The 26683-nt window shown below is 32.8% G+C and overlaps 1 protein-coding gene across 4 annotated transcripts in view; it reads left to right on the top strand.

Annotated features, from left to right (window-relative positions):
* Nucleotides 1–26683, top strand: part of LOC129218146 (protein PALS2-like) — a 188473-nt gene that overhangs the window by 145819 nt on the left and 15971 nt on the right. For all 4 annotated transcript variants that reach the window (XM_054852361.1, XM_054852359.1, XM_054852360.1 and 1 more), the window contains 5 exons: nucleotides 10650–10758; nucleotides 13162–13227; nucleotides 14574–14735; nucleotides 19945–20147; nucleotides 24732–24863. In XM_054852361.1, coding sequence (XP_054708336.1) covers nucleotides 10650–10758; nucleotides 13162–13227; nucleotides 14574–14735; nucleotides 19945–20147; nucleotides 24732–24863 — 672 coding nt within the window. The remainder of the gene's footprint in view (nucleotides 1–10649; nucleotides 10759–13161; nucleotides 13228–14573; nucleotides 14736–19944; nucleotides 20148–24731; nucleotides 24864–26683) is intronic.

The raw sequence follows: 26683 nt of genomic DNA, 5'->3' as shown, positions 1-26683 counted from the left end.
GATAAATTAACTGTTATTTATAATGACTAAATTAAATATTAGCCGTTATTCATAATAGCAAAATTAAGTATTAGTCTCTCAACAGTTGACACTAGCAACACACAAGCTATTATACAGCTTGAGGATTTTGTGTTTTCCAGAGAGGAGGAATTTGTGCCTCTTTGAACCCTTTGAGTAACCTTAAAACTCTGCATAAGGCTTTTTGCCACCCTGGAATTACTCAAATGACTCATTGGATATCAGCGAAAAATTAACCATTTTCAGTTGAAGACATACGAAAGGTCACAAATTCTTGACATATTTGTGCAGAATTAAAACCTAGATTTCACAGAAATGAGGGAAACCTAATTAAAGCTACGGAATCATTGGAAAAATTAAATTTGGAATTTTTTAAGCTATGAAATACAAAGTTGTTTTCACTTCTGTGAAATAACATGCACTGATTTCAAGCTTGCCTTTAGTACTTGTATATACATGCATCACTATCATAAACTAGCGCAATCAGTTCTGATAATGCCATCTGTGGGAAAACTGAGAAGTTATTCAACTCCCCAATATTTGCTGTTTTTTCCACTAAAACTGCTATGTATGCACTCTATTCATACTGAAGAAAAGAAAGGATCGTCAGTTGAAACAGTGTGCTAGAATTAGTACATCAGTAACATTAGTAGTAAAATTGGTTTAAATAAAAATTCTAATATACAGTAAAACTTGTAAAGTTGACCATTTGTCTAAGTTGACCATTATTTTCAGGCACAGAATTAGATCTATATCATATACTGCCATGTGCAGATAAAGGGCAGTAACTGCAAAATTTTCAATTCTAAAATTTTTGGATTTTTGTCATCATTTGTACGTTATCTTTACTGTAAGAGCTTGCTTATTTGGTTTCCGCTGAATAAAGGATGCGAAAAAGATGTCTAATTCCAACATTTCCCTATTGTTAGCAATGAATCTAAAACGTGTTTCTTGAAATGTCTCGAAAACTCATTTCTGCAGATACTGCCGTTTACCTGCACACGGAAGTATAATTCAGTTGACCACCTGTTTAATTTGGCCACTAAAGTAGTTCACCACAAGTGGTCAACTTACACAGGTTATTTTCATTTAATATGTGTGTATATATTCACACACATGTACATATAAATGTATGCAACAAACCTTATAATGAAAAAAAAAAAAAACAAGTAAATTTCTGTCAAGGGAAAAAAAAAAATCATTGAACTATTTGCAAAAATGAAGTCTCATTTGAAATTAATGGTTAAATGATGATTTGACTAATTTGTATAATGCTTTGTTTTTTGAACAAAGAAATCTACTGGTCAATATTTTTAACAGCAAAATTTTGGTGTATATTTTAAAAGAAAAATCAAATGTAGATTGTATATATTTTTAAATACTTAACATGTTTTAAATGTTTTCTAAGGAATTAAAACTATTAATTTACATTTTAAATCAATTTTTTACCAGTTTTCCTATTTTTGCAGAAAATTCTCAGCAAAAACTTTATTTTCCACCACCTCAAGGTTTCCAGAAAATTTACATCTTTTGTCTTTATACAGTGAAACCTCTCTGAGTGGCCACCCCTCCGTTTCATAAAATTTCTGTCGTTTAGAGGGGGTGGCCGCTTAAAAAGGTTTTTGTTACAATTGCAATATAATTTCTGTAATATGTAGTATAAGCAAGTCTAACACATAAAATGAAGTTTGAGACCTTTCTAAAGGGAAAATAGTAAAATTTTTAATTATTTTGAATATTTTTCGGAGAGAGGATGCAATTTGTGACTTAAGTTTGTACTTTGCTCCAACAGTTATTTTCAAATTTGTTTTTCAATAGGGAAGTTGCAACCTATTAAATGTTCATATTTTGGCTATTGGATATTGTTAATTGACCCTCAAAACTAAAAAATTCACCATCGCCGAATTTTAAAACACCGTGGTTGATTTTTAATGAATTTTTAAAAATCCACGCGCAAAAGTGCGCGCTTCTGAAACGTCACGAGCCTATGTCACAGGGCGCGAATGGGCAGCCTTCCTCCGAAGATCCCTTGTTTTCGCTAGGAGCATTTTGAGCGCGCTGATATTTTTATTTTTTAGGAATTCAATAATCCTTTTGAACACACTATGGAGGCTGGATTCGTTAAAGCACAATCTAAATAATCTTCCTCAAGTAACACCAATGAGATATTCGAATATTTTCGAGAGGATGAGAGGTTTAATGTTCCAGAAACGCGAGGAGTTAAATGCGAGGAGAAAGCCTTTTACGTTTCATCTTCGAAGTTGAATGCGTGACCTTCGCTTCTCCCCTATCGGAAGAGGGGATGACGTCACTTCCTATGCCATTTGACGTCACAAGAGCTTGAACTTTAAAAATTAATTTAAAAAAAACTACTTATCGTATCGCAAATTTTTTTTTCACCTATGATGTTCATACATGTTACTCTATCATATAAAAATAAAATAGAAAAATCGAAAACTTCCCTATTCAAATGTATGCCTCTAGACTATTTATCATTGTGTCTGAATTTTCGATGACTTTATCTATTATCCCCAAAATCACTTCAGTTGAAAGTCGAGTTTGTTGATGACTACCAAAACGTATTAGTAAATTGGTCGTCAAAGGCCAAATTAGTGCCTGAAAGGCATAAAAATGTTTTTGTTCAAAAAACTTTAATAATGCCTAATTTTAGAATTAAACTTAAAAATCCCAAATTAATATTAGTTTGAATAAAAACGTTCATTTTTGCTGACTCATTGATCAGAAGATGTTTCTCTCAGTTGGCACTGTAATTATCAAAGCACTCCAATGCCCTTCCGTGCTGATAAGAATTCTAAATCATACTCTCAATTCTCTCGCAGATTTTCTATGCTCATATTGCTCAGAATTTCAATACATTGTTCAAGTCACATAGATCTTCGGTTTGCAACTCAAATTACACATACGCTCCGACCAACTAATAAAATTCGCATGAGTGACATTTTTACTTCGAAACTATCGGAATTCATTTCCAGCCAATAAGATTGGAACTGAAGGCCTTATTTGCTGTAAGCCTCCTTATACTGAATGGCCGTAAGAATGGCTATTAGAAACAGAAAGTGAATAAATTTTCTTGAAAATTTGGGGTGGTCTTCAGAAAGGTTGGGTGGCCGTTGCTAGGGGTGTCTTTAACATTAAGTCTATGGGCTAAAAAATCTGTGTCACAAAAATTTAGAGGTTAAGAGGGGTGGCCACTCAAAGAGGTTTCACTCTACCTCATTTGCTGTAAGAATGATGACCCCGTACTTATTAGAAACAGCAATTTTGTTCACAAATACCATATTCACAGCTGTTAAAGTTTACCAGCAACTAAACAATTTGCATTGAACATTGTGTTCTCAGTAGTAGACAAATGTTTAACCGAAGGCATATATATTAGGATGAACAGGAAAAATTGAAATTCTGTAAAGCACTTATCCTTAGTGTGGAAATAGTGCAGTAGAAATAGGCCAAAAAACACCTTGAGATCAAACAAATTGCAACAGAAATGATTCTTATGGTAAATGGTAGGTAACACTCCTAATGAACATACTAAAAATATACATCTGTACTGTTGGGACAAATGCGTTTTTTGGCCACCATCTTTAAAATTCACAAAAAAATTTAAAAATAAAAAAAATCGTGTGTGGTATCAAATAATAGGAAATTTCAAACTGAAAAGTAATGCAATATGGGATACTTAAATGAAATGAAGATGCATGAAACATACATCTATATTGCATTTTTTTTTTGGCCGCCATCTTGAAAAACCATTTTTAAATTTTTTTTTAATCGTATGTTGTATTAAATGAAAGGAAATTTCATGGTGAAAGGGTATTTTAAATTGAATATTTAAAATAAAGTGGGCAGAATAAAAATTTACATCCATACTGAAGTGAGAAATGTGTTATTTTGATTGCCATTTTGAAAAATCATGGAAAATTTTCAAAAATAAAAAGCATGTGTGGTACCAAATGAAAGGAAATTTTATGCTCAAAGATAAAATGATTTTGATTTCGACTGAAAAAAAAGGAAATGATGAAATAGGAGCTAAAATACTGAAGCGTCTTGTGTTAAAAACATTATTTATTAATCTAAGCGGTTTAAGAACTGTGGGTAGCTTTGCGTCCAAGAACATTTTTCAAAAAAGTTGAATAAATAGATTCTTTAAAAAATTTAAGTTGGAAGGAAAAAAAACTCATGAATTTAAAGAAGTTTTATAAAATAAAATATTTACATCATCAAAATGAAATCTCATCTTCATCCAAATTCAAAATTTTTGTGTTTGTGCAGTTATTTCCACAACAGTTTTTTACAAATTACCGAGTATGGAAGTCCATATCGATGACATATACATTTTGTAATGTTACGTGGTTCTTTTTGTGTATTTTGGGCAAGTACTTTTAAGTATATTTAAGAGTTGTTTTAGTGCTGAGCTCAATTCTGCGTATTGGCTGAAATTCTCCATCTACCAACTGCCATCCCCATCAGGAGTTTAATTCAAGGTATTTCCAAATAAAGCCCAGCAAATGTACTTGATATAGATAATATTTCGATGCATTTTGCGTTGGCTGCAAACAAGCTATGTCCAATTCTTTTTTTAGCTGAAGCTATTTTCCTGAGGTAGTATTAGTTACATCTTTCGATTATTTTAAATAGCGTACTCAGCAGTCTTAAGAGTCAAATCTTAAAAACAAAAGATGTTTTATTCAGTTGTATTATTAATTGGTTAATATGGATGACGATGTTGGATTCAGTTTTAATAAATATAATAGTTGAAGTATTATTACTGTATATTTCTTATGGCATTTTAAGAAAACATAGCAAGGCTTTCCTGCCAGTAGATTTCTGAATGGCTTGAATTTCAAACTTTATCAGAATGTGTGGCAAACTGTATTAAAATATTCAATTAGTGAGTCCCTACAGAGATAGGAATAGGGAACCTTCGGGGTGATGTATTGAACTATACTTAAAAGAATGATACAGTGCAAGGATTAAAATGTCTGCATCATCCGCAACTACCGTCATGTGTTTTCCTGGGCAATTTTTACAGCTTCTTTCACTATCACCGTGTCTGTGTCACCTTCTGCTTGAATCACAAAATGACCTCTTCTTTGAAAACAGCTCGCCAGTATGTTGACAAAACATTGTTTGTTGATTGGAAAGATTGTTTTTCGGAATAATTATAGGTGAATTTTCATCAAATGCTACTTCAACTGACTGCTTTATGCGCAACAGATGCTCCATGTGTATATATATATTTAGTTTCTTACACCCGCTGAATACTATGGTCTCTTTTCCACATCTTTTGCTTTCATATGCTTCGTGTTGACTTTCACATCTCTAAATATTTTAGACGTGGATCATGGTAACGGATGAACCAATGCACCACGATCAAAAAAGTAGGAAGTACTCTGATGCAGCTATATTGTATTAAAATTCAAGGTATCTAATGATTTTGCTTTTGAAGATTTATCTGTTTTTCTCATTTGCTGAGTACTATGGTCAAATCGCGTAGTTAGTAGAGTAGATAACGCATAATTTAAAAATTTAATATCATCTTGAGCGTTCTTGTCTAAGCATCCTCTGTGTTAAAAGGAGTGAATATACGTAGTGAGTCTCACCAGCAATGATAATCCTTTTTCAGTACTCGCGGTACTCATCGTTGCTGCTTGGTTTGATTTCATTGTTACTAAGGCCTTTGCCGGTGACCTTATCTTGGGTATTTCTTCCAATGGCATCAGAATTTTCTGATGTAACTTTATTTTTGCTATCCATCATTCTGTTAAATATTCCATAAACCACTTGAAAGAATAGAAAATGGATTATGGTCTATGAAGAATTGCATTAGCACTTGCGGTTTATGTAAGCATATTATTGTTTTACCATTTTCTACCTATTTCCTCTTTAAAAACACTTTGCTTTAAAAAGCTGATTAATATCCTTTTTCAGTGTGAAATTTACTTTTATTAGACACCACCCATGCCTCCTTATTAGGGTTGTGAGCACTTGGTACAGCTTACTAGAAAAGGCTGTAATGAGCAAGAGGGTAGTTAGCTTTAAAAGGGTCACTTTATTGGGGACTAATAAATTGACTAGTACCAGCCTAACTGGGCCCAAAAACCTTTTGCTGATCATCACATTTGTATTATAGGAGGGCTTCATTTCACAGTAACTTTTTCTTAAAGAAGAAACTTAATCATTAATTATTTTTAATATTTTGAGACTCCAATCTTTAAAAACTTTTTATTTCTACTTCTTTATTTTATAAATGCATTTATTATGGGCAATGAAATGCCCATCTCACAGATAAACATGTTAAAATTTACTGCTGATGAGTGTGCGTTTTTTTTATTTTTTGTAAATGCTATTACATGATCATGAATTATAACTTATTAAAGTTCATTCGTTTTATATACACACACACACTTACATTGGTGGTAAAAAAAATTGCATCACCCGCGAAATCCAAATATTTTTAGCATTTATAAGTAATTATGAAATATTTAAAGTTTCTTGCATCATATAACACGAATTGGCATCGGTACATGACGCAAGCTATTGCGTAAGATTGCATCATCCTTCTAACTGTATAAAAAGAACCATTTGAACGTTCAATGCATTCATTTACGATCTGGACTTATGAGTTGCAGTTTGTCGAAATACGTTCAACTGACACCACAAAGGGAGAGTGTTGCCGTTGCATTGGACAAAGAAGGATTGTCGTCATGCTCCATAGCAAAAAGAATAAACTGTTCGCAATAGACTGTTATTCGGCTACTGAATAAGCTAAAGAGCACCGGAAGCACATTAAGAAAGAGTGGCAGTGGTCGTCCACGAATATCCAATGCCGTGCAGGAAAGGTATTTGATACAACTCAGTCTTCGGAACAAACAGTCATCTTCCACAGACCTTAGAAAAGAATGGGAAAACCAATCGGGTGTTCACGCATCCACGTCTACTGTAGGAAAACGACTGTGTGGTTCGGGTTTGGTGGCACGTAGACCACAAAAGAAGCGATTGTTGACCAAAAAAAAAAAATGAAAAAATGAGGAAACAGCATCTAGACTGGGCAAAAGCTCACCAAGGGTGGACTGTCAATCAATGGAAATCAGTAATTTTTTCGTACGAGTCCAAATTCAATCTGCATGGGTCCAATGAACAGCACACAGTTAGACGCCGCAAAGGAGAGAAATATCATCTTGAGTGCATTCAACACACAATCAAGCATCCCGTATCCCAGATGATTTAGGGATGTATTTCTGATCAAGGAGTTGGTGGGCTTCACTTTGTGCAAGGAATAGTAAACTCTCAGGTGTATATTGGAATTTTGGTGGAGAAATTGCTTCCTACTATCTGGGATCACTTTACTTCAGTTCCAAACGTCATTTTCCAGGATGATTCTGCTCCGTGCCATAGGGCAAAACTGGTAAGTAACAATTTAGAAACCTTTATCCTGCTTATTAGACTTAAATTGACATGGGGTTAAGTAATTTTTTTTTGTAAACTGACACGCAGGTTCAGAAATGGAAAGATGAGCATGGGGTCATTAGTTTGCCTTGGCCCCGAAACAGCCCCGTTCTAAATCTGATCGAAAAATTGTTGGAATAGAGTGGGTGTGGAAGTGATGAAACATAAGCCAACATCACTTGCAAAACTCTAGAAATCAATAATTCGTGTCTGGCACCATAAACTCGGTAAAGAATACATTCAATCACTCATCCGTTCAATGCCCCGTAGACGTCAAGCTGTCATTAAAGCTAGAGCGGACCAACAAAATATTAGGTTATATTTTATTACGTTCAAACAATTCCATGTTACTTTTATTTATTTTTGAACAGAAAGAGTGTTACAATTAAAATCACTACTTACTTTTTCATCGTCCACTTGGCAATCGTGGGTGCACTTCACTTGTTACAGTTTTGGCCATGTATTTTCATAAATAAAGTAAACAGTTATCGGATTCCTGCTGTTAAATGTTTATTTCATAAGTTTTGCAGAATTTCACATACATTCATCATTAATCGGTCGACCAAAACCTGTCACATATCCCATTGTTGTGAAAATGGGAGGGTGATGCAATTTTTTTACTAGCACTGTACCTGAACTTCAACTGATCTTATTTTTTTTCATTTTCACTTAAAAGTATTTTACCATCAATTATTTAAATAAATTTTTATGTATGCTATTTTGCTGTTAAAATATGACTTGAATGTCAAGAATTTATATAATATTTATTTATTGTTTTTAAACTTTAAATTTTCAACTAATTCACACTTTCAAAAACAGAATAAGTGGACTAAATGGACAAAATGATATGGACATTTTGTAGTCTTAATAACGCATAATTAACAAGCTTTATAAGTAATTTTATAACATTTCCTCAATGAATAGAAATCTATATCCTAAGTGCAGTTTTTGTAATTGCATAAAAACATTGATTTTTAATCAAACTTGTTTTTATATGCAGTGAGATTATAATTAAAGACCTTGTACATTTTGAATCTCTATCCACTTCAACAGCCACACCATAAAAAGAAATGTTTTTTTTCCATTGAAATTTAGACCTCTCACCAGATTAGAGGAAATTGACACAGAGATAGGGATTTGCATAATAATTTGTGTTAAGAGTTTACAAAATTAAAGACAGGCCTGTTATTTCAAATTTTTCTAGAGGGGAGGGGCTAAAGTGCATGAACTCAATGAAATTTTATCGGAAAACCACAAAAGAACGCTCTCTTATATGTAAAAACGTTAGTTTTTTGAAGTAAGGGAGCGCATTGAACCCCTTCCCACTGACACCTTAAATGTCAGACCTGGTTCAAGGAGTGGACTGATATCTTTGATGTGATTAAAAATTCGAAGTATATCAGTGTATTAGGTATGTAGTTACTTTGTAGTCACTCGTATTTAAGGAATTTTATATAAACTCCTAAAATTCAGGCCTCTTGCCAGAACAGAAATACAGGCTTGAAATTTTACGAAGTGGTTTGTGCTAGGAAGTTACAAAATTCCCGCACTGAAGGGTAAAGTTCAGCGGAATTCAAAATATTTTGTAATTTTCTCTTTGATGTTTTTCTAAAAGTCTCTAAAATTCAAGTCTCTTGCTTGAGTAGAAGACTCAGAGTCATGAAATTTTGCACAGTAATTCATTAATTAGTGTTAGGAGGTTAAAAAATTTCCACACTAAGGCTAAGTGCTCTGCAGAATTTCGATTTTGTTTGACCCATCCTAATATATATTTAGCAATGTATTGATAATAAGTAGATTTTTAGTCATATTGTAAACGGGATATTTTTTTTTCAAAAAGAAAGCACATGTAAGTTTTGTACCAAAAGAGAGTGGTTAGTTTGACCAATTGCCACATGCCTTGAGACCATGTGGATTGACTCACATAGAGTGCATGGAAAAAATTCTGCTGTTTGCCTCTTCCAAAATAAAAACTGAAAATAATATGAAACAAGCACACACTCATGCAAAAAAATAAATAAATAAATAAATAAAAAGAGATGGCTCTGAAATTACTTGCAGTTTTGGGTTCCATGAATGTTTTCAATTTTATTAAATTTGATTTTACAAAACAGGTTTACTCATGAATTGAAGAAAAAAAGTGACTTAAGGTCATCAAACTAGTTATTCAATTCATTAAAAAAACACCCTCTGGTAATGAGATTTTGTTTTTGTCTTTTCGAATTTTTTTACTCAAAGAAATTTCCATCTCATCATTATTCTCTTCACAATATGGCCATTGCAAAACCAGAACTGTTCTTCCAAAAATTCTTTAATCCTCAAAACTTTCAGACACAGTAAACTTCCGACTATCGGCACTCAGATTATCCGGGGCTCAAATTATCTGCCAGTGCTTTTGCATTATTTTTTTTTGTTCTGTCATTGAATGTTTTTTAAACTAATGTTTGTGTTACTGTTTGTTTTTACTTTTTGCATATATTTTTCACATTCAATGTTAGTTGATACTATGTATTAACGTAGCAATCTTTTTAGCAAAAATTTAAATGTATGTGTGAGTACATAAAAAGTAGTCGAAAACTTTGTACTGCATAGTGAATAAAATATGACAACGTATATAAAGTACAAATTCAAAATGAAAAAAGGTTAAAAAACCAGCAAACAGCTGTTTCGGCACTCTAAAATACAAGTGCCATCATCAGTGCAATTAAAAACAAAGACAGGTTCAACCCGACTAAAACACAGTCGAGGCGAACATTGGAATGAGAGACGGGTTGTAAAAGATATGAGAGCAGTACCGGAAACGATGACATCAAGGTTACGTCAGAACTACAGAGGACAGTTGCACTCAGGAGAAAAACCTTTTTTAACCTTTTTTCATTTTGAATTTGTACTTTATATACGTTGTCATATTTTATTCAGTATGTGTGAGTGTTATTCATATTTTTCAGCTACTGTATACAGTAGTATTGTTTTTACCTATTATTCTGATTATCCACGGTTTTCGCTTGTCCGCAGTTACCATACCACCTTATTCCGCGGATAATCGGGAGTTTACTGTAGTTATATTTTGCAGCTTTTATAATTTTTTTATTTCTCCATCACTATTTGTATATTTATATGGTAGAGATTAGTAAATTTCAGTTTTATTCATGTCTTTATGTAAGGCTCGACGGCTTGATACTCTTGGCCATGCTGGATTAATACCTTCTCAAGAGCTTGAAGAACGTCGCCGGGCTTTTGTTCGTCCTCAGTATGATCATGCTACTAAAAGTAGTAAGTGCATCTAGAGTATCTGTTTTGTCAATTTACATTATGTTAGTAAAAATTGTGTTTTTATGTGAAAAAAAATGGGTGAAAATAAGAATTTAAAAAGGAAACCAAGTTTAGAAAAACTGCTGTTTATGAGAAGTTAAAATACAACCTGTTTCTTATTTCTAATTTATGAATGAAAAAATGAATGAATGTAGAAACTCCAAAATTTGTGAAAATGTGCATTAAACTATTGTTTGTTGAATGCACCCTTGAAATCAGCATAAGTAGATAATTTATGCAAAAATAAATTGCAACAGAAGACGCACTCTTGGCATAAAACTCCATTCTTCGAGAAAACAGTACAACACAGCTTTATATGGCAAAATATCCCAGAAACACTACAAAAAAGTTTTATTGAGGGATGTGTTCACCTCTAACTTGAATGCATTGTCAACATGAACTGTCTATGCTGTCAATTAAGTTGTCGGACACCTAAATAGAAAGCCAAGTGTAGAAACGGAGTAAACCCTGTTCCAGCTAATATAACAACCTTGGAGGAAGACTTAAACCAGCAACCTGTATCTGAAGATAGTTCCAAAGATTTTCTATCTGATTCCAGTCTAGAAGTTGTGCTGGCTGTTCTACTTGCTCCAAACCATGTCCATGAAGTTAGACCTCAGCAACCACAGTTATACATTATCATCTATCAGAATGAAATTGTTACAAATACACCAGCCTATGGGCAAACATATCGATCAAGGATCTCAACCCGATATCTCATGTCAGTCAGAGTTCCTCTATGGAGCACATGCAGGTCAGTGTGACCACTGAGTGAGATTCTTTATCAAACCATGGCTCTATAATAGGGCTGGGCGATGCATTGCAAAAAAACAGTGTACATCCTACATTGTTAAACAGGTTAGAATTTTTCTCTAAATCAATGCATTGATACCACACCGACTACAAATCCAAGCACCAAAATACAGACACCGATCTATGATCGTTGTTGTTTCAATGTCTTAATTGTTTCAAAACCTTAGTGAAAACACGGATGCCCTGATGGGAGGTCGCAGAAGGTTACTATGACTTACCAAGAATGTTCTTTGGCGATAATTTTTTCTGACCATTTGGTAAATTTGAAGCTTGCTCTTCGAAATTTTTTTTTTTTAATGATGTATTATGTATTTTCTCATTGGATGCATGTTTGTGTTCATGCTCGTATTTTATCATTTGGTAAAATTCAGGGTGTTATTTGGCAAATTTAAAAATCGCCCCCTCCTAAACATTTAAGTTCAGGGCATCTTTGTGGAAGTATCATAAGCGAACAAAGACATTCACTTTTCCCAAAACTTTCAGGAAATGCAATAGTTTTTATAGCTCTTAATGAAAAATATATTTATGAACAAGGTTTACCAAATAATCACTCACCGAAACAAAGCAAAAAAAAAAAAAGCAATGCTTAAATCACAAAATAGTAACTGAGTTTGCATACAGGAATTTTTTGGTGCTTTGAGTTAACCCTTTTTAAATGGAAGAAGATGTGATTGCTTCCATGAGCTGACCTCTTTTTGCGATGAAAAAATAGTTTCATTGTAATCTCAAAACATGTGTGTCATATTTATTGCTATCTTGCACTTTGAAAGTAGTTTTTTTTTTCCTTTTTATAATTTTTTGTTGGTGCTGGTGTCTGTTTGTAGTACACAGAAGTCCCGACTTAAGCGAGAGATGCATTCTAAGAGCCCTCGAGTATATCAAAATTTCGCGTTGTGGGAAAGGATATGTGTAAAAACTTTTATAAACGTACCCAATTATTTTAGACTCTTGTAAACACCCCTTCAATTGTTAAAAACTGTCCCTGGCTATTGGGTGGTAATTTACTGAATAATTCTTGATTAGTTGCTTGGAATTTACAACACATTTGTTAAAATTTTTATTTAAAATTTTTTGAACATTAGAATTTCTGTTTTGAATTTTATTTTATTTACTATTATTATTATTGTTATTATTATTATTATTTTACAATTCTGTTAACATTTAGATTTTGTAATTCCTAATTGTTTTTGAGCAATTTTATGAATTTTGTTTTATTTGTAAATTATGGCACATTATTCGTATCTGATTGAGGGTTCAACGATTTGCTGCAATTTTAAGTGGAAAACTTAGAGTTAACTGAGAAATCAAACTACTCTTGTTTATCATTTACTTTAAAAAAATTTTAAAAATCAAAAAGACTATTTATTGATTTTTAAAATCAGGTAAGTAAAGCATATTATTTAGGAAAAAAAACCTTTTTATTTTTTTCACAAGAAACATAAAAGCTTAAATATTTTATAACTGATAGTAGCTTTTGTATCTACAGAATATGTAACTGAATTCTGTTTTATATATAGGTTGATGCTTATACTTAGTGTATTCTTTTTTTAGCTATGTGTGGGACAAAAATCACTAAAAAGAAACGTAAGACTATGTATCAGAGCAGAGCTAATGCAGGTAATTTTGCTGTTGTTCTTGTTTCTTATGATTTGAAAGTTAAGCATTATTTGTAATAAGTGCAAGTGACCAAAATCATGATATGCTTACAAGTATTCTTGGTAAAAGTTTACAAACAGTTAAGTTTTCAAAGTTTTCAAAGTAAATGTGTTTTGAGTCAAGTTCACTTATTTCACTTCAAGTTCACTTCTTTTTTTACTAACTCTTACTTTATCATAATAACAAAATGAAATTATTAGATTAAATTTAAAATTTAAAAAGTGAATTATATATGTTGACTACTTTATTCAGCTAATTTTAATTTGTAAGCTTAAAATAAATTAATAGTTTATGTTTAGATATAGTTATGTTTATAAATAGTTTATGTTTATGAGTGCTCAGAAACTAAATGTGAGTGAACAGTGCTGGCCACTTATTTATTTAAGACAATTGTTTATTACATGTTTAATTAATAATTTCATGGACGGAAATGTGTTCTTTTTTTAAATATAGATTTCATGATATTTAATTAGTTTTTCCATATTCTGAAGTGGTTGAAGTACAATAGTTATTGAAGGGGGAAATATATTTTTTGTGCTTTCCTTTTCTATGACCTTACAGTGTTTCTACAGTTATTATTTTTGCATTAATAAATTAAAGAAATTGTAGCTTTTGTTCTCTCAATCTTAGAATTTTGTTTCCATTGAGTTTATTATTTGAGTAAGGTATAAATCAAGAAAATATAGATATACTTTTGTTAATAATTTTTCCAACACATTAAATAATTCCTAAAAGATCATTTCAACTTTTGGTCCAACCATCATTGCCTATTCTAGATAGGGGAAAATATCCAACTATTGGTTTAAGGTCAAGTTTTATAGTTCTTTCAGAAATCAGGGAGCCTGGTATTTCATTCATGATTAAGATTAAACTTTTCATTTAACTTTTCAACAAATCTCAGGTTTTGCACCTAATTTTTGATTAAAAAAAATACCTTTCACATACAGTAAAATCCCTCTAATATGGACACTAACGGGCGACTTTTTTGTCCGCAATAGAGAGGTGTCCGCAGGACAGGGGTTTAATAATGTTATTTGCATTGGAACTAGGGAATTAAAAATTGTCCCCATAAGAGAGGTGTCCTCCTTTGAGAGGTGTCCGTTAGGAGGAGTTTTACTGTATTTTGATAATGTGAAAAATTCATTTCGTTAGAAATAAATCTTAATTTTATATTCATAGTGAAATATGATTCGTATAGTGACTCTTTGATTGTCTGTGATACTAAGCTAACTCTTATATAGTTGCAGTATATTTTGCTTTGTTGCAATGACATATATTGCTCTTGAATAAATGACATTTTCTTACAGAGTTTGATAAAGCTGAGTTGCTTCTGTATGAAGAATGTGCCAAAATGCCACCTTTTGAACGAAAAACTTTGGTACTGCTTGGGGCTCAAGGCGTTGGTCGCCGAACAATGAAGAATAAGCTCATAAAGGATGATCCATCCAGATTTGGTACTCCAGTAGCTCGTAAGTTGTATTTGTTCCCCTTTAAGTATATAGGATTTAATTACCTAATGTTTTGTTTTATTTTGTTTATTTTTTCCTACTCTCAAGACAAAATTTCCATTTTTGCTTTTTTTTCGCTACAAAACTTTAAAATTACCTAAACAATTTTCCCTTTTTTTTTAGTTACATTTACTACAAAACTGTAAAGGACAGCAGTTAACAGTGGGTTGCCAAATTAGTAGGGACACTACTCCGATTCTCGTATTTTCAATTCTAGACTCGCTTTCTGAAAAAATAAACCATGAAACAAACTTTTTTTATTCGGTATTGCTCTTGGTATCATTATTATTGCTTTTTAAGTGTAGCAACACTTCCAGCATGCATCATTTGAAATTGAAGTGAGGTTATTCCTATTTTAGTTGCCATTGAATAATACCAGCTGTTCTTGTGAGATTTTATTAAGTATTCTAGAAATATGTCTAAGAACGTTTTCTTGTCTGCTGAAGTCAATATGTAAGTAATGTTTATTTATAAAGTTCCTTTACTGCAGTTTGTGGTTGAAGTTTAATATAAGATATATTTTATAATGTGTTATTGTTAAACCAGATATTTTAAGATTGGGCCATTCTTCAAACATGTGTCAGAGAAAATTCAGGGAAATACAAGCATTGCTACTCACCTCCACACATACCCATAGAGGTATTTCATGTAAAATAGGTGTTTAAAGGTCACTAGTTGAACTTAACAAAATTAAAATTCACCAAAACAAGTTACTGGTAGAGGATCATGTAGGAAAATGTGACCGAAAACATCATCAATACTCATCCTGGTATATATATACCTGGATGTACCAGGAATCAGGGATATTTTCCTTGAAAATTTGAAAAGGAGTGTAGCCTATCTCACTCAATGATTATGAATATACATTGTATTGCAGTTTCCATGAGGACTGCCCAAAGGCGATTGGTTAAGGAGAAAGTAATGGGTTGTCTGTCCATCAGAAAACCATGCTGCACCAAGTCTAAGAAAAAGCAACTACAGTGGGCAAAACAAGCTAAAAAAAAATTGTTGAGGACTGGAATCATGTAACAGGGCACGTACGTTCGGGGAAAACCTGGAATTGTCAGGAAAAATGACATTGTTAAAAATGTCAGGGAAAAGTCGTGGAATTTTCCAAATCTGCCCCCCCCCCCCCAAAAAAAAAATTCTAACTTTTCCCCAGAGAATTTTGTTCTATGAGATATAATCTTTATTTTTATCTATGTTTCCTGAAAAAGTTGAAAAACTTGGAGGTAAAATGACGCTGGCAATTAAAAAAGTGGTTACCCCAAAAACTTCAACAGTCGCCATTTTTGACCCTCAATAGTTCCCAAGAGAAAACTTCTCGGGTGAGCAGGAGTTATGCACAAACTTAACAGAGGGGAAGACAACTTACTGCTTCGGAAGCACAAGCCTGAAGATGGGAGAGTTAATCGGGGAAAATCATTTTTTATAGGAAAGTCTTATCAGCTGCATCTAGAACGTAAATTGCCATTTTTGGTCACTCACAAGATGGAAGTAGACACAATCATTAAATGCCTAATTTTCCTAAAACAAAGCAGAATTAGATGTTTTCTTCTGCAAACTAATTAAAATGACACAAAATTTGCTGCATATTTTTTCTTTTATTTAAATTTTTTAAACAATTTTGAGAAATGAAAAATTTTGTTCTTAAAACTCAATCTTATAATCATTGCCTCAGACACAAACGTGCTAAAAACTTTTCAACTGAATTGTAGTTTCACAAAGATTTATTATTTTTAAATTGTTTTCTTTCTACAAATTCAAAAAATTATTTCTTATTTTTTGGTGTAACCACCATATTTGGTCATTCCCTAGAGGGAAGTACACAAGACTTCTTAAGTGCCTAAGTTTCCAAAAACAGCATTGAAAGTTGGTTTATAGTTTGCAAACTATTGAAAACAATGCAAAATGTGCCCTTTTTCATGGTTAATTCATTATTATTTTCTAAAAAAAATGCAAAATTTTATCTTCAGAATATTTTTTTTATTCTAATTGGTTGCACTAAAAACTGACTATTTTGCCTTAATTGTAGTTTATTAAGGAAAATTAATAATTTATAACTACTTTTATGCTGCAAATTCAAAAATCTACTTATTATCTTACATTTTCACTTAGTTGCTGTATTTGGACGTTTCCACAATGGAAGTAGATGTAAATTTCCAAAAACAGAATTGGATGTTTTATCTCAATGTAAACTATTAAGAGTAAAAAAAATTGCAATAAATTAGGAATTTTTAAAAATTAATTATTTTCTTGAATTTATTTTAATTTTAAGCATTCTTTAATATGTGAAAGAAAAAAAAATGCTAATTATTGGCATTGGCTTATAATCCGTAGATGTTGATTTTTATTATTATGCATTATATGGTGTGCCTATCAATGTAATTAGTTAATCATATTTATACTGAAAAATAGCTTTGTAGTTTGCTCAATATGTTTTGTGTTGTATACTAAATAAAAAGAAGTATTGTAAACCAAAAAGAGATGCTAAAAGTTGTGCGATTACAGCAAAATGCTATTCTTATGCATGACATATGACATTGAACAAATGCTAAAATTAATTATAAGTACTTTGTTTTCAATAAGTAGTAAATGAATTAAAACAATTTTGAACAAAATGTAAAAAAAAAAAAAAAAAAAACTTAAAATTTTCAGAAAGAAAAAAAAAAAAATTCCAAGATTTTTTTTTAAATCTAAGGGGATAAGTTTCAGTTCTTCTGCATTGCTATTTCAAACCATTTTGATTTTTTTTGAAAATATTGCTATTTAAACTAAATTTTGAATGAAGCTAGTAATCTGGATTTTTTTAGCCACAAGTGTGTGAACCCTGTGTAAGTAGCGCTATGAACAAGTAATATTATTACTATGATTAGTTTAATGTTTTATAGGTATGCTTCTCTGACGACTCCACTTTTAGCATTTTAGTCAACAAAAGTTCATTCGCCCCCGCCCAACAAAAGTAGTTCGCCCCCGCTGGGGGGGGGGGGGAGGTGCTATCAAGACTGTTTTTCAGAGGATTAAACATCTGAGAAGCACATATTCCTAATTCTGCCTGATATAAGAGTAGTGATGCGTTTTCTACCACATTTGACTGTGCAATCTGCTTTCAGTGACTTGCTTTGGTGAATTTTAATTTTTTGATACATGGAACTACTGACTTTAAAACACCTGTTAAATTTGCAATAGTTCTTTAAAAATGCTTGGAGGAGAGTAGTAATATAGTAGATAGCCTAAAATTGATTTCAAGTTTTAAAATATTTTGGGAAGAAAGTCCAGTCTTTGTTGTAGTTAGAGGAAGCCCTTACACCACTAGACACAGCCTATATTTGCATGTTTTTCAGTTTAGTTGAAAAACTTTCCAAACAGTGCCCCTGAACTATCCTCAATATCTTCATGTATCCAAAGATAGCTTATAAAATTGCTTTTTTATCACCTCAATTTCGGAAAATTTCCTTGAGAAATCCGGACCCCCTAACGCCCCCAAAGACAGCATGAAACTGATTTAAATTTTGAGAAAAAAACGTCTGTAGAGAGCTCTAAGGATCTTTTTTATGAGCGTTACTAAAAATAACCTAAAATTCCAAAATTTGACCCAACTTTTTTATTTTTCGGTGCGGCTCTGAATTCTCTTTTTTTTTTTCCTTTCTGTAAGAAAAATATGAAGAAAATAAGTTTCCTTTCCTTCTTCTTTAACAAAATTTAAAATCTTATTACTTCAAAGTCTTTTAACTCTTTAATGTATTTGCTATTTACCATCAAAAGGGGGGCAATTTGAGGAACCGCCCTGGCGGCAGAAAGTGTTTGGACTGCCGCCACTGGGCGGCAGTCCAAATTATCTCAGACAGCACATGATAGATGGAAGCATAATCTATCAACATTTCAAATCTACAGCCGATCCATAAGCCGAACAACTCCTGGTTCATCACCCCCAGAGGTATTGATTCATGTGGAGGACATCATGATCACTACATATTTAATGGGCCCCAATCATCAATGAACACAGATCAAATACAATAGCCCCTCCTTATATTGTGCCTTAATGTATCGCTCATTCGGATATATCGCTCTTTTCTTCTGTCTCCCAAAATGAATTATTAAAACCTGAAATAAAAAAACCTTGCTTTAAGCTTGAAACCATTTATGAAAACATTTGGTATAACTCAGAAAAGGTCTCTTTCATCTTTATTTTGTTAATGAACAAGACTAAGATTCTTCTCGTCTTCTGAATTCGCTGGAAAAGCAGCGGCAATTCCTGTCATCCAAATGTACATACCAGCAGCGTATTTTAGTTTAAGATATAGTTTTGAAACAACTTGACATTTGCTTTTGCATTGATACTTTGGCATATACAGTGAGAAACAGCATGGGCCAAGTAGAAAAGAACATACGCCCTGTCTGGCTGCCTTTTAGTACAGAAAAGATTTGTGCTTGGTTGCACAAATCTGGATTTGCATCAACGAAAGGATGGGCTAAAGAGTGTTCTGAAAACAATCTAGTTACTTTTATTTCACATCCTTTCTGCTGTAAATCGAAGGAATTAGAAAGTCTATTGGGAATAAGAGTATTGGAATGCTCACTCTTATCTCACTTAGCTAAGAAAGATCATCTTCATTTGCTATTTGATATTTGTACCTCTCTGATGCTGAAAATTTACTGAAATTTAAAAATATTATTTAAATTTTAATACATGTGACAGTATGTTTGTGAATTACATCGAAATCATTTGAAAATCATGTCAAAAAGAACGAATGCTAATTTACTTGTAAGTTAGATGGATAACTATTTTTAATGACCTCAGTTGTATTGCATTTTCAGATATACTGAGCTTTTTCTTTGTCCCCCAAAAAGTGTGATATAACGAGAGGTTACTGTATTTTAAATCTAGGTTAGATAGCATATTGTCTGACTTTGAAAAAAGGTTTGGATTAAAAAAATTTCTTTAAATGACAAACTTCTAATTGGTAATTTTAAAATATACAAAGAAAATTTATTTCTTCCTATTAGTTAAGACTTTAAAGCATTGTCAGAAAGTTATTTGTTTGACTGGATTAAGTGAACCTTCTCATCTCCACTATGAGTTATAACTAGGTTTAAGTTCAAATGTTTCTTATTTTCCACATTTTAAAATAATTCACTAATAAATTGACACATTTCCTTTCTGCTCTAGATACTTCAAGACCAATTAGAGAGAATGAAGAAGATGGAAAGCACTACTATTTTGTAACTCGTGAAGCTATGGAGGTGGATATTGCTGAAAATAAGTACCTTGAATTTGGGGAGCTTAATGGTCATCTGTATGGCACCAAATTAGAATCTGTTCGAGCAATAATACGTTCTGGCAAAATGTGCATACTTGACTGCAACCCACAAGTACATGCTAATTTTTTTAAACTTTATAAATGTACTTATTTTGAAAATGATTTCATCAGAGCAAATTTGATTTATACAGTGGAACCTCTTTAACTTGACACCCCAAGGGAACGTAAAAACATGTCAACTTAAGCAGATGTCAATGAAGAGTTCCATAATTTTAATTCTTATTTTAACTATTTTAATTCTTATTTTAAACTTTAGAAGGGGATATAACACCTCGAAGCAAATTGCATGACTAATCCTACACATCAAGGATGGATTTCACTGGAAGCAAAGCACAATTGCTGTCTTTGTGGATTTTGAATTTACTTTTGACCACGTGTGGAGAAGATTGCTCCTTAAAAAACTTGAAAGTTTCGGGCTATCTATTTAAATGGATTAGTGACTTCTGATCACAGAAGTTTATGAATATCAAATTTGAAAATTCTCGTTCTGGCTACGGACAAACCAGGCAAGGAGTTTCTCATGGCTCAGTTTTAAGTCCAGCTCTATTTAATATCATTATAGATGAACTATTGAGCTTGCTTGACAAAGCTGTTCCTGAGATTAATTCACTGCTATATGCTGATGACCTCATCATGTGGTCAACTAGCTCGTATATTGCTGCTTTGGAAAAAAAACCTTAATAAAGCCCTTGAGGCCCTTGAAGCATGGACCCTAGAACTGATGTACTACATACCTGGGCATGGTACTAGACTCTATGACTAAATATATTCATCTAGTGGTCGAAAAGGTGACGAGTAGATTTAACTTGCTGAAAAAAAAAATAGCTGGAGTAAAATGGGGAGCTTCCCAGAGCTTTCTTATCTCCACCTTTAATTCACACATTAAACCAGTTTTTGACTACAGTACTGAACTCCTTATCACCGTTCTGATAGTGCCCCAGATAAAATAGATGTTGCCCAAAACAAGGCATTAAGACTCATTATCATCAAATGGTGCAACTATCAGCCACTTTTTGATGTTTTCAATGAAAATGTAGCGTACATCTTCGATTTAGAAATTTGAGGACTTTATCAATGGTAGCTATACATCTCGTCTTTCGAATGAAATGTTTAAAAAAATCCAAGTTGAAAACAAGAGAAAGGGGAATATTTTTCCCGTGGCCCATAATTGTACACCTACGGGGTACAACTACGGGCCACCTCATTTTAACCTAGAAAACACATAGAAAACTTGATCTGGCCTCATTGTCATCTGAGACGACACGTTGTCCTTTGTTGAAACTGTATAAAGATTTTTTTTAGTCCATCATTTGCCTTTTTTTTTTTCAATTTTTTGAAACTTAATCATCACTTGTCTCGAGTGATTAATAAAGCTCAGCATGGTAAACGTAGGTAGTGTTCTTTATTATCTGCCTAGGTTTTAACATAGAAACATTGGAAAACTAGAAACATCTTACCAACTATAGGCTAGGTACCTATACTTAGGGGTTTCAGAAAATACTTAGATCTAGCAAATTTTATACAAGATAAAAAAAAAGGAAAAATGAAATGTGAAATCACATTTCTTATTCCAAATATCATCTAAATAATTTTTTAAAATAATCTCAGTTTATATTTGCTCCGGATTTCAGTCGGCACCTTCTTCAAAAACTCCTATGTGTACGGGCGATAGGGCAACCCCCAAGCTTTCTTTTGTCTTTTCTTGCTATTATTTGCAATAAATAACACAAAATATGACGAAAGCATCCCTACAGAGAATAAAATGATGCTCCAAGCCACTAAAAACCGTGAAAAATAGGTGGCCGATTGTCGTACCCCAACATTTCCATTTTCGATAAATGGTGAGAGCTTGTGAAAACTATGAAACATTTTAAGTCAACAAGCTGCTTAATTCATAAATGACTAATTCGTAAAGCAAATCTGAACTTACCAGATCTTGGAAAACAGTATAAGTGGTTTGCCCAAAGGAGACTTTTGGCGCTTCCACGAGTGAGTCGAATCACGCACTAAAAACGACTAAGTTATCTAAGGTACACAAAAGCAATGGCAATCTCTGATAAAGCGTCTTTGACTATCTAAACTGTTACAGTACCGGATGTTTTTTTTGGAGCTCGGAAATTTGAAGCTGAGCCCTTAGGTGAGAGATTGCTCAGAAAAGATGGTTTGGAGAACAGATACATCCCTCCTTAGATCAGACTCAAAACACAACATCCTTTCTTATTTCAGTTTAACCGACTTGCTACAGACGTCGATGTCTCGAGCATCAGACAGCCCAATTTTAGACCGACTATTTTCCCTGGTACTTTAAATTAGGCTACTGCTAATTTAGAATTGGTGCAGCCTCTATGTAAACATTCTTCTTCACAAACTGAGTTAAGGGCTTCTGCCCTGGCTACTATTCATTTCAAGATTGGCTTCACGTATATACTGATGGATTTGCCACAGCCTTCTTCAGGTAGGGCTGGTGCTAGCGCTTTTTCCAAATTTTTTTCAGCCTAAAGGAACCTCTTAGTGCCTGGCCAGATAATTTTTACGGTGAAGTTTTTGCAATTTATATGCCCCTAAGGGCTGTCCCTGAGATCTCTTGCCAAAAAATTATCATTTTTGTTGACTCTCACGCTGCAATACAGTTAATTACACACTATAACCTTTTCCCAACAGAGACTGAGTTTGAATGTAAACTCATAAGTTCACTTCTTGATTCCGGTAAAGATGTTGTGCTCTAATGGATACCAAGCCACTGCAGCATCCATGGAAACAAGCAAGCTGACTTGTTGGCCAAAGAAGCTTCAAAATTAAATTCACCTTGTGTCCCGATCCCTCTTCGAAATGCCGAGTGACATCTTGGGAGCAATATTAGGCTCAAAAGAATTTCCTCTGTCCGTGACATTGCCAGCGGAAAATCTTGGGCATGTCTTCTTGAAGACCAAACAAGACTGCAACTTTCTTTCCTCCCTAGAGTTGAAGAGGATACATCTTTTCGTGTAATTACTGGTCGCAACTACTTACAAGCCTATCTTTTTAAGAGCGGACTTGCCAATTCTTCACTGTGCCCACTATGTGAAGGGACTATGCAAATAACAGGAGATCATCTTTTTGATTGCCCCGTTCTTTCTTGATTTGCTCAAGGATATCGTGTTCAAAGAGCTTTCCCACTCTGTTACTACATCATTGTTGTATTGGGCTGCAAGGTGCCTTATGTCCGAGAGGACGCTGGCTGGCGTTATTTAAAAAAGAATAATGATTTTAATTCCTGAAGAGCTTCTGTATCCCTTACTTGCTAATGCTTAACATTCACAAGGAATTTTCTTTTTTCGAAAAATACATAATAAAATCACTAATAATTGACTACCTCATGAGGAATAATTCCATAATTTTTTAAAAGAGATAAAAGCCTTGTCTGTCAGATTTGTTAAAGCTAAAAAGTCCGGCTCACACTTGTTTGAAAAGCATGTCATGGTACCTTCTTTCTCTAGATGACTCCACTAGGTACATACATTTATCGTACCCTTTCCTAGCCTTTTAGAATTGCACTAATAGCACAGAGTATGGTGGCTGCCTCCCCTGGATAAAAGAGCTTTCCAGAAAAGGATTGACTGATTTAGAAACTGCAGCATAAATTCTGAAAAAAGTTCAATGTGAAAGGATGTTGGTGGCAAAAGGTGAACTAGAATAGCAATTGTTTTGACTTATAGCGGTTCCTGCAAATGTGTGTCAAGTTTGAGAGGTTTTCACCCATTGATATTAGCAGTGGGCCAACCATAAGAAAATTAAATGTTGACTTACCGGGGTAATCAAGTTATCAGTGCGTCATATTACCAAAGTTTCACTGTACATTTTTCCTATTGTGAGTGCTGATTGTTCCCTGTGTTTAAAAGTGGAATATGGTACACTTGTTAGGATTAAAAAAATGTAAAATCCTTAAATTCTTTGTCTTTTTCTCATCCAGTGTAAAAATCAAATATTTCTGAATTATATGTAGCATTGTCAAAAATTTAAGGTCTTTCTATACTTGGTCATACAAGCTGCTAATTTTGAAAACAGTTGACTCTTTATTGGTACTTCTATAAAGCCACCTTATTGTTTAATCAAAAAAAAAAAAGGAAATCATTACTTTAAATTAAAGTCGATTGTTTTCATAATTATTACTGTTTTAATATAACCTTATTTTAGACTAGAAGGAAAAAATTTGAATTGTTAAAAAACAATCTGATCTCATTTACTGAAAATAAACAATTTAAGACTGATTTTATTTGGGAAAATTTTAAAAGTTAATTGTGAGTGTAGATAAAAAGCTGGAATTAAGTCAAGTTGAAAAATATTCAATTTTGTTTTTTGATTTTATTGGAAAGCTTTTGTGTTCAGAAATTCTTCGGAAAGGGAGAGAGTTTGAAAAAGTTTTGATCTTAAATTTTTAATTGAGGTATTTTGTATGATGTAAAAAAAAAATTCTTACCAAAATGAGAACTTAGTTTTGAAAAAATTGTGCGGAAAAAGTTGTGAAACTTAAATTTAACTTCATTTTAAGTTTTAATGCCATACAAAATCAACACCAAATACGCATAAGTAATTTTTGCTTTTCTTTATAGCAGTTATTTCTTTTATTTTTAACCATAAATTTTAATGTAACATACAGGTTCTAAAATATCTGAAGACGTCAGAATTTATGCCCTATGTTGTTTTTATTGCTGCCCCTCCAGTGGATCAGCTAAGACACATGCATATTGATTCTGGAAGAAGTCAGAATTGTAGCAGCAGAAATCTTACAGTAAGTTACTAATTATACATAAATAATTTTATCCCCCTCCCTCTCTGGTATATGATCATGAGTAAAATATATGTCATTTATATATTGTTGTAGTTAATTGAAAATGACTACTTTGCATTTCTTTAAAAATTCTGTTATTAATTATATAATTGGAAATTCTTGAATTAAAACTATTTATTATTTTCAGCTAATACCCAAAATACCGGTATTTTTCTCAGCAAATACCAGTATTACGAAAATGTAAAATTGCTGGTATTGCAATCCCTGCTGGTGCCTAAATTTTATGATTATTTCTTGGAAAAAATATAGAAAATGATGCATGAAGACAAAGAAACAGAGTAAAGTCATTAAATAAACACTGAGTTTTAGAGAAAAAATAGAAATAATCATTTTCTAAACTAAAGAAGGAATAGAGCTATGCAACATAACATCAGATATTTACATTTCATTCCACTTAAGAAGGAAACTTAATGTACAATTTTCGTTGCAAATAGTATGTTCCTTATGATATTACACTTTTTGTTGATTCTAGAACTCTTATTTTAAACTGAGGTTGAAAGTTGCTTAATTGAACAACTATGTATTATTTATTACAGGAAATATCCGTTTTTTAGCACAAATAAGCAAATTACTAAATGCACATATTTTGGGGATTCCAGGAACCCTTTTTTCAATTCCAAGTTGTGCGGATGTAAAGACATCCATTAAAAACTCACTCTTTTACCAGATGTCTTTACATCCAAAAGCTCACAACTTTGAATTGAAAAAGGGATTCCTGGAGAGCCCGAAACATATGTATTCAGTAATCTTTATTTGTGCTAAAACACATTGGATTTTTCCTGTTGTTTCTCAGCACAGTGGTATTTATTCTTTTCTTACATACTTTTTACCTTAAAAGTAAAAATCAAGACTCAGAAATTTTATAAGTGGCTACTAGACCCAAAAACTTAGTGGCCACCAGGGTCACAGAGCTTCGAAGTACAAAATGAAAGGGGGGGGGGGGTAGTTTTTACTACTTTCACAAAAAAAAGTAAATAACTAAAACTCTTTACACATTTTGAAGGGGAATTGTTTGACACCTCTTAATTTACATAAAAATGCATTTTAAAAATTTAAGTTGAAATAGGCCTTATTTTTTCATTTTCAAAAATGAATAAGTAAATAAATTGAAAGTCGGTAAGAAACTGCATTTTAAATAAAATAGTTTAAAACCCAAACTCCAACTTGGCAGATAAAATCTCATCCCTTTCTAGAAAACAATTTTTTAAAAAAAATCTTATTTCTGGCATGTGTTACATTATTTTCAACAGTTTGCATTGTGCTAAACATCCAGTTTTTTTTAGAAGCTTAGACAGTTAAGCATCTTATCCCCCTCTGTTTTTCAAATGACCAGGCATGGCAACTATGAGAAAAATTTAAATAATAGAGGCAGTAAGAAGCAAAGGGATGTAAGTGGCAAAATTTAAAATTTGGAGATAAACAGTGCACATGGTAGGTGAACCTCTCTGTCTTGCGGCAAGAGATGGAATTAGTAGCCCTGGTAGTCATGGGCGCCCATATGCAAAGTTGCAAGGGGGGGCTCAAATATTTCCCCCGTTGTTTAGCTGGATATTCCCCCCGTGGAAACTGATTTCAGGACAGATTAGAGTCATTAAAATTTGACATTTTTGATAACTTATTCAATAATGGCTGGAGAAGAAATGTTTTTACATTTTTGCAAAGAAAAAAATATTAAAAGCAAGGAAGTTCTGATTTCAAAGGGGGGGGGGGATCGAGCCCCCCTTACCCCCCTATATGGGCGCCCTTGCTGGTAGTTGCTG

Source organism: Uloborus diversus, chromosome 3 (assembly GCF_026930045.1).
Source record: "Uloborus diversus isolate 005 chromosome 3, Udiv.v.3.1, whole genome shotgun sequence".
NCBI lineage: Eukaryota > Metazoa > Arthropoda > Arachnida > Araneae > Uloboridae > Uloborus > Uloborus diversus.
This window is presented reverse-complemented; position numbering and strand designations above follow the sequence as displayed.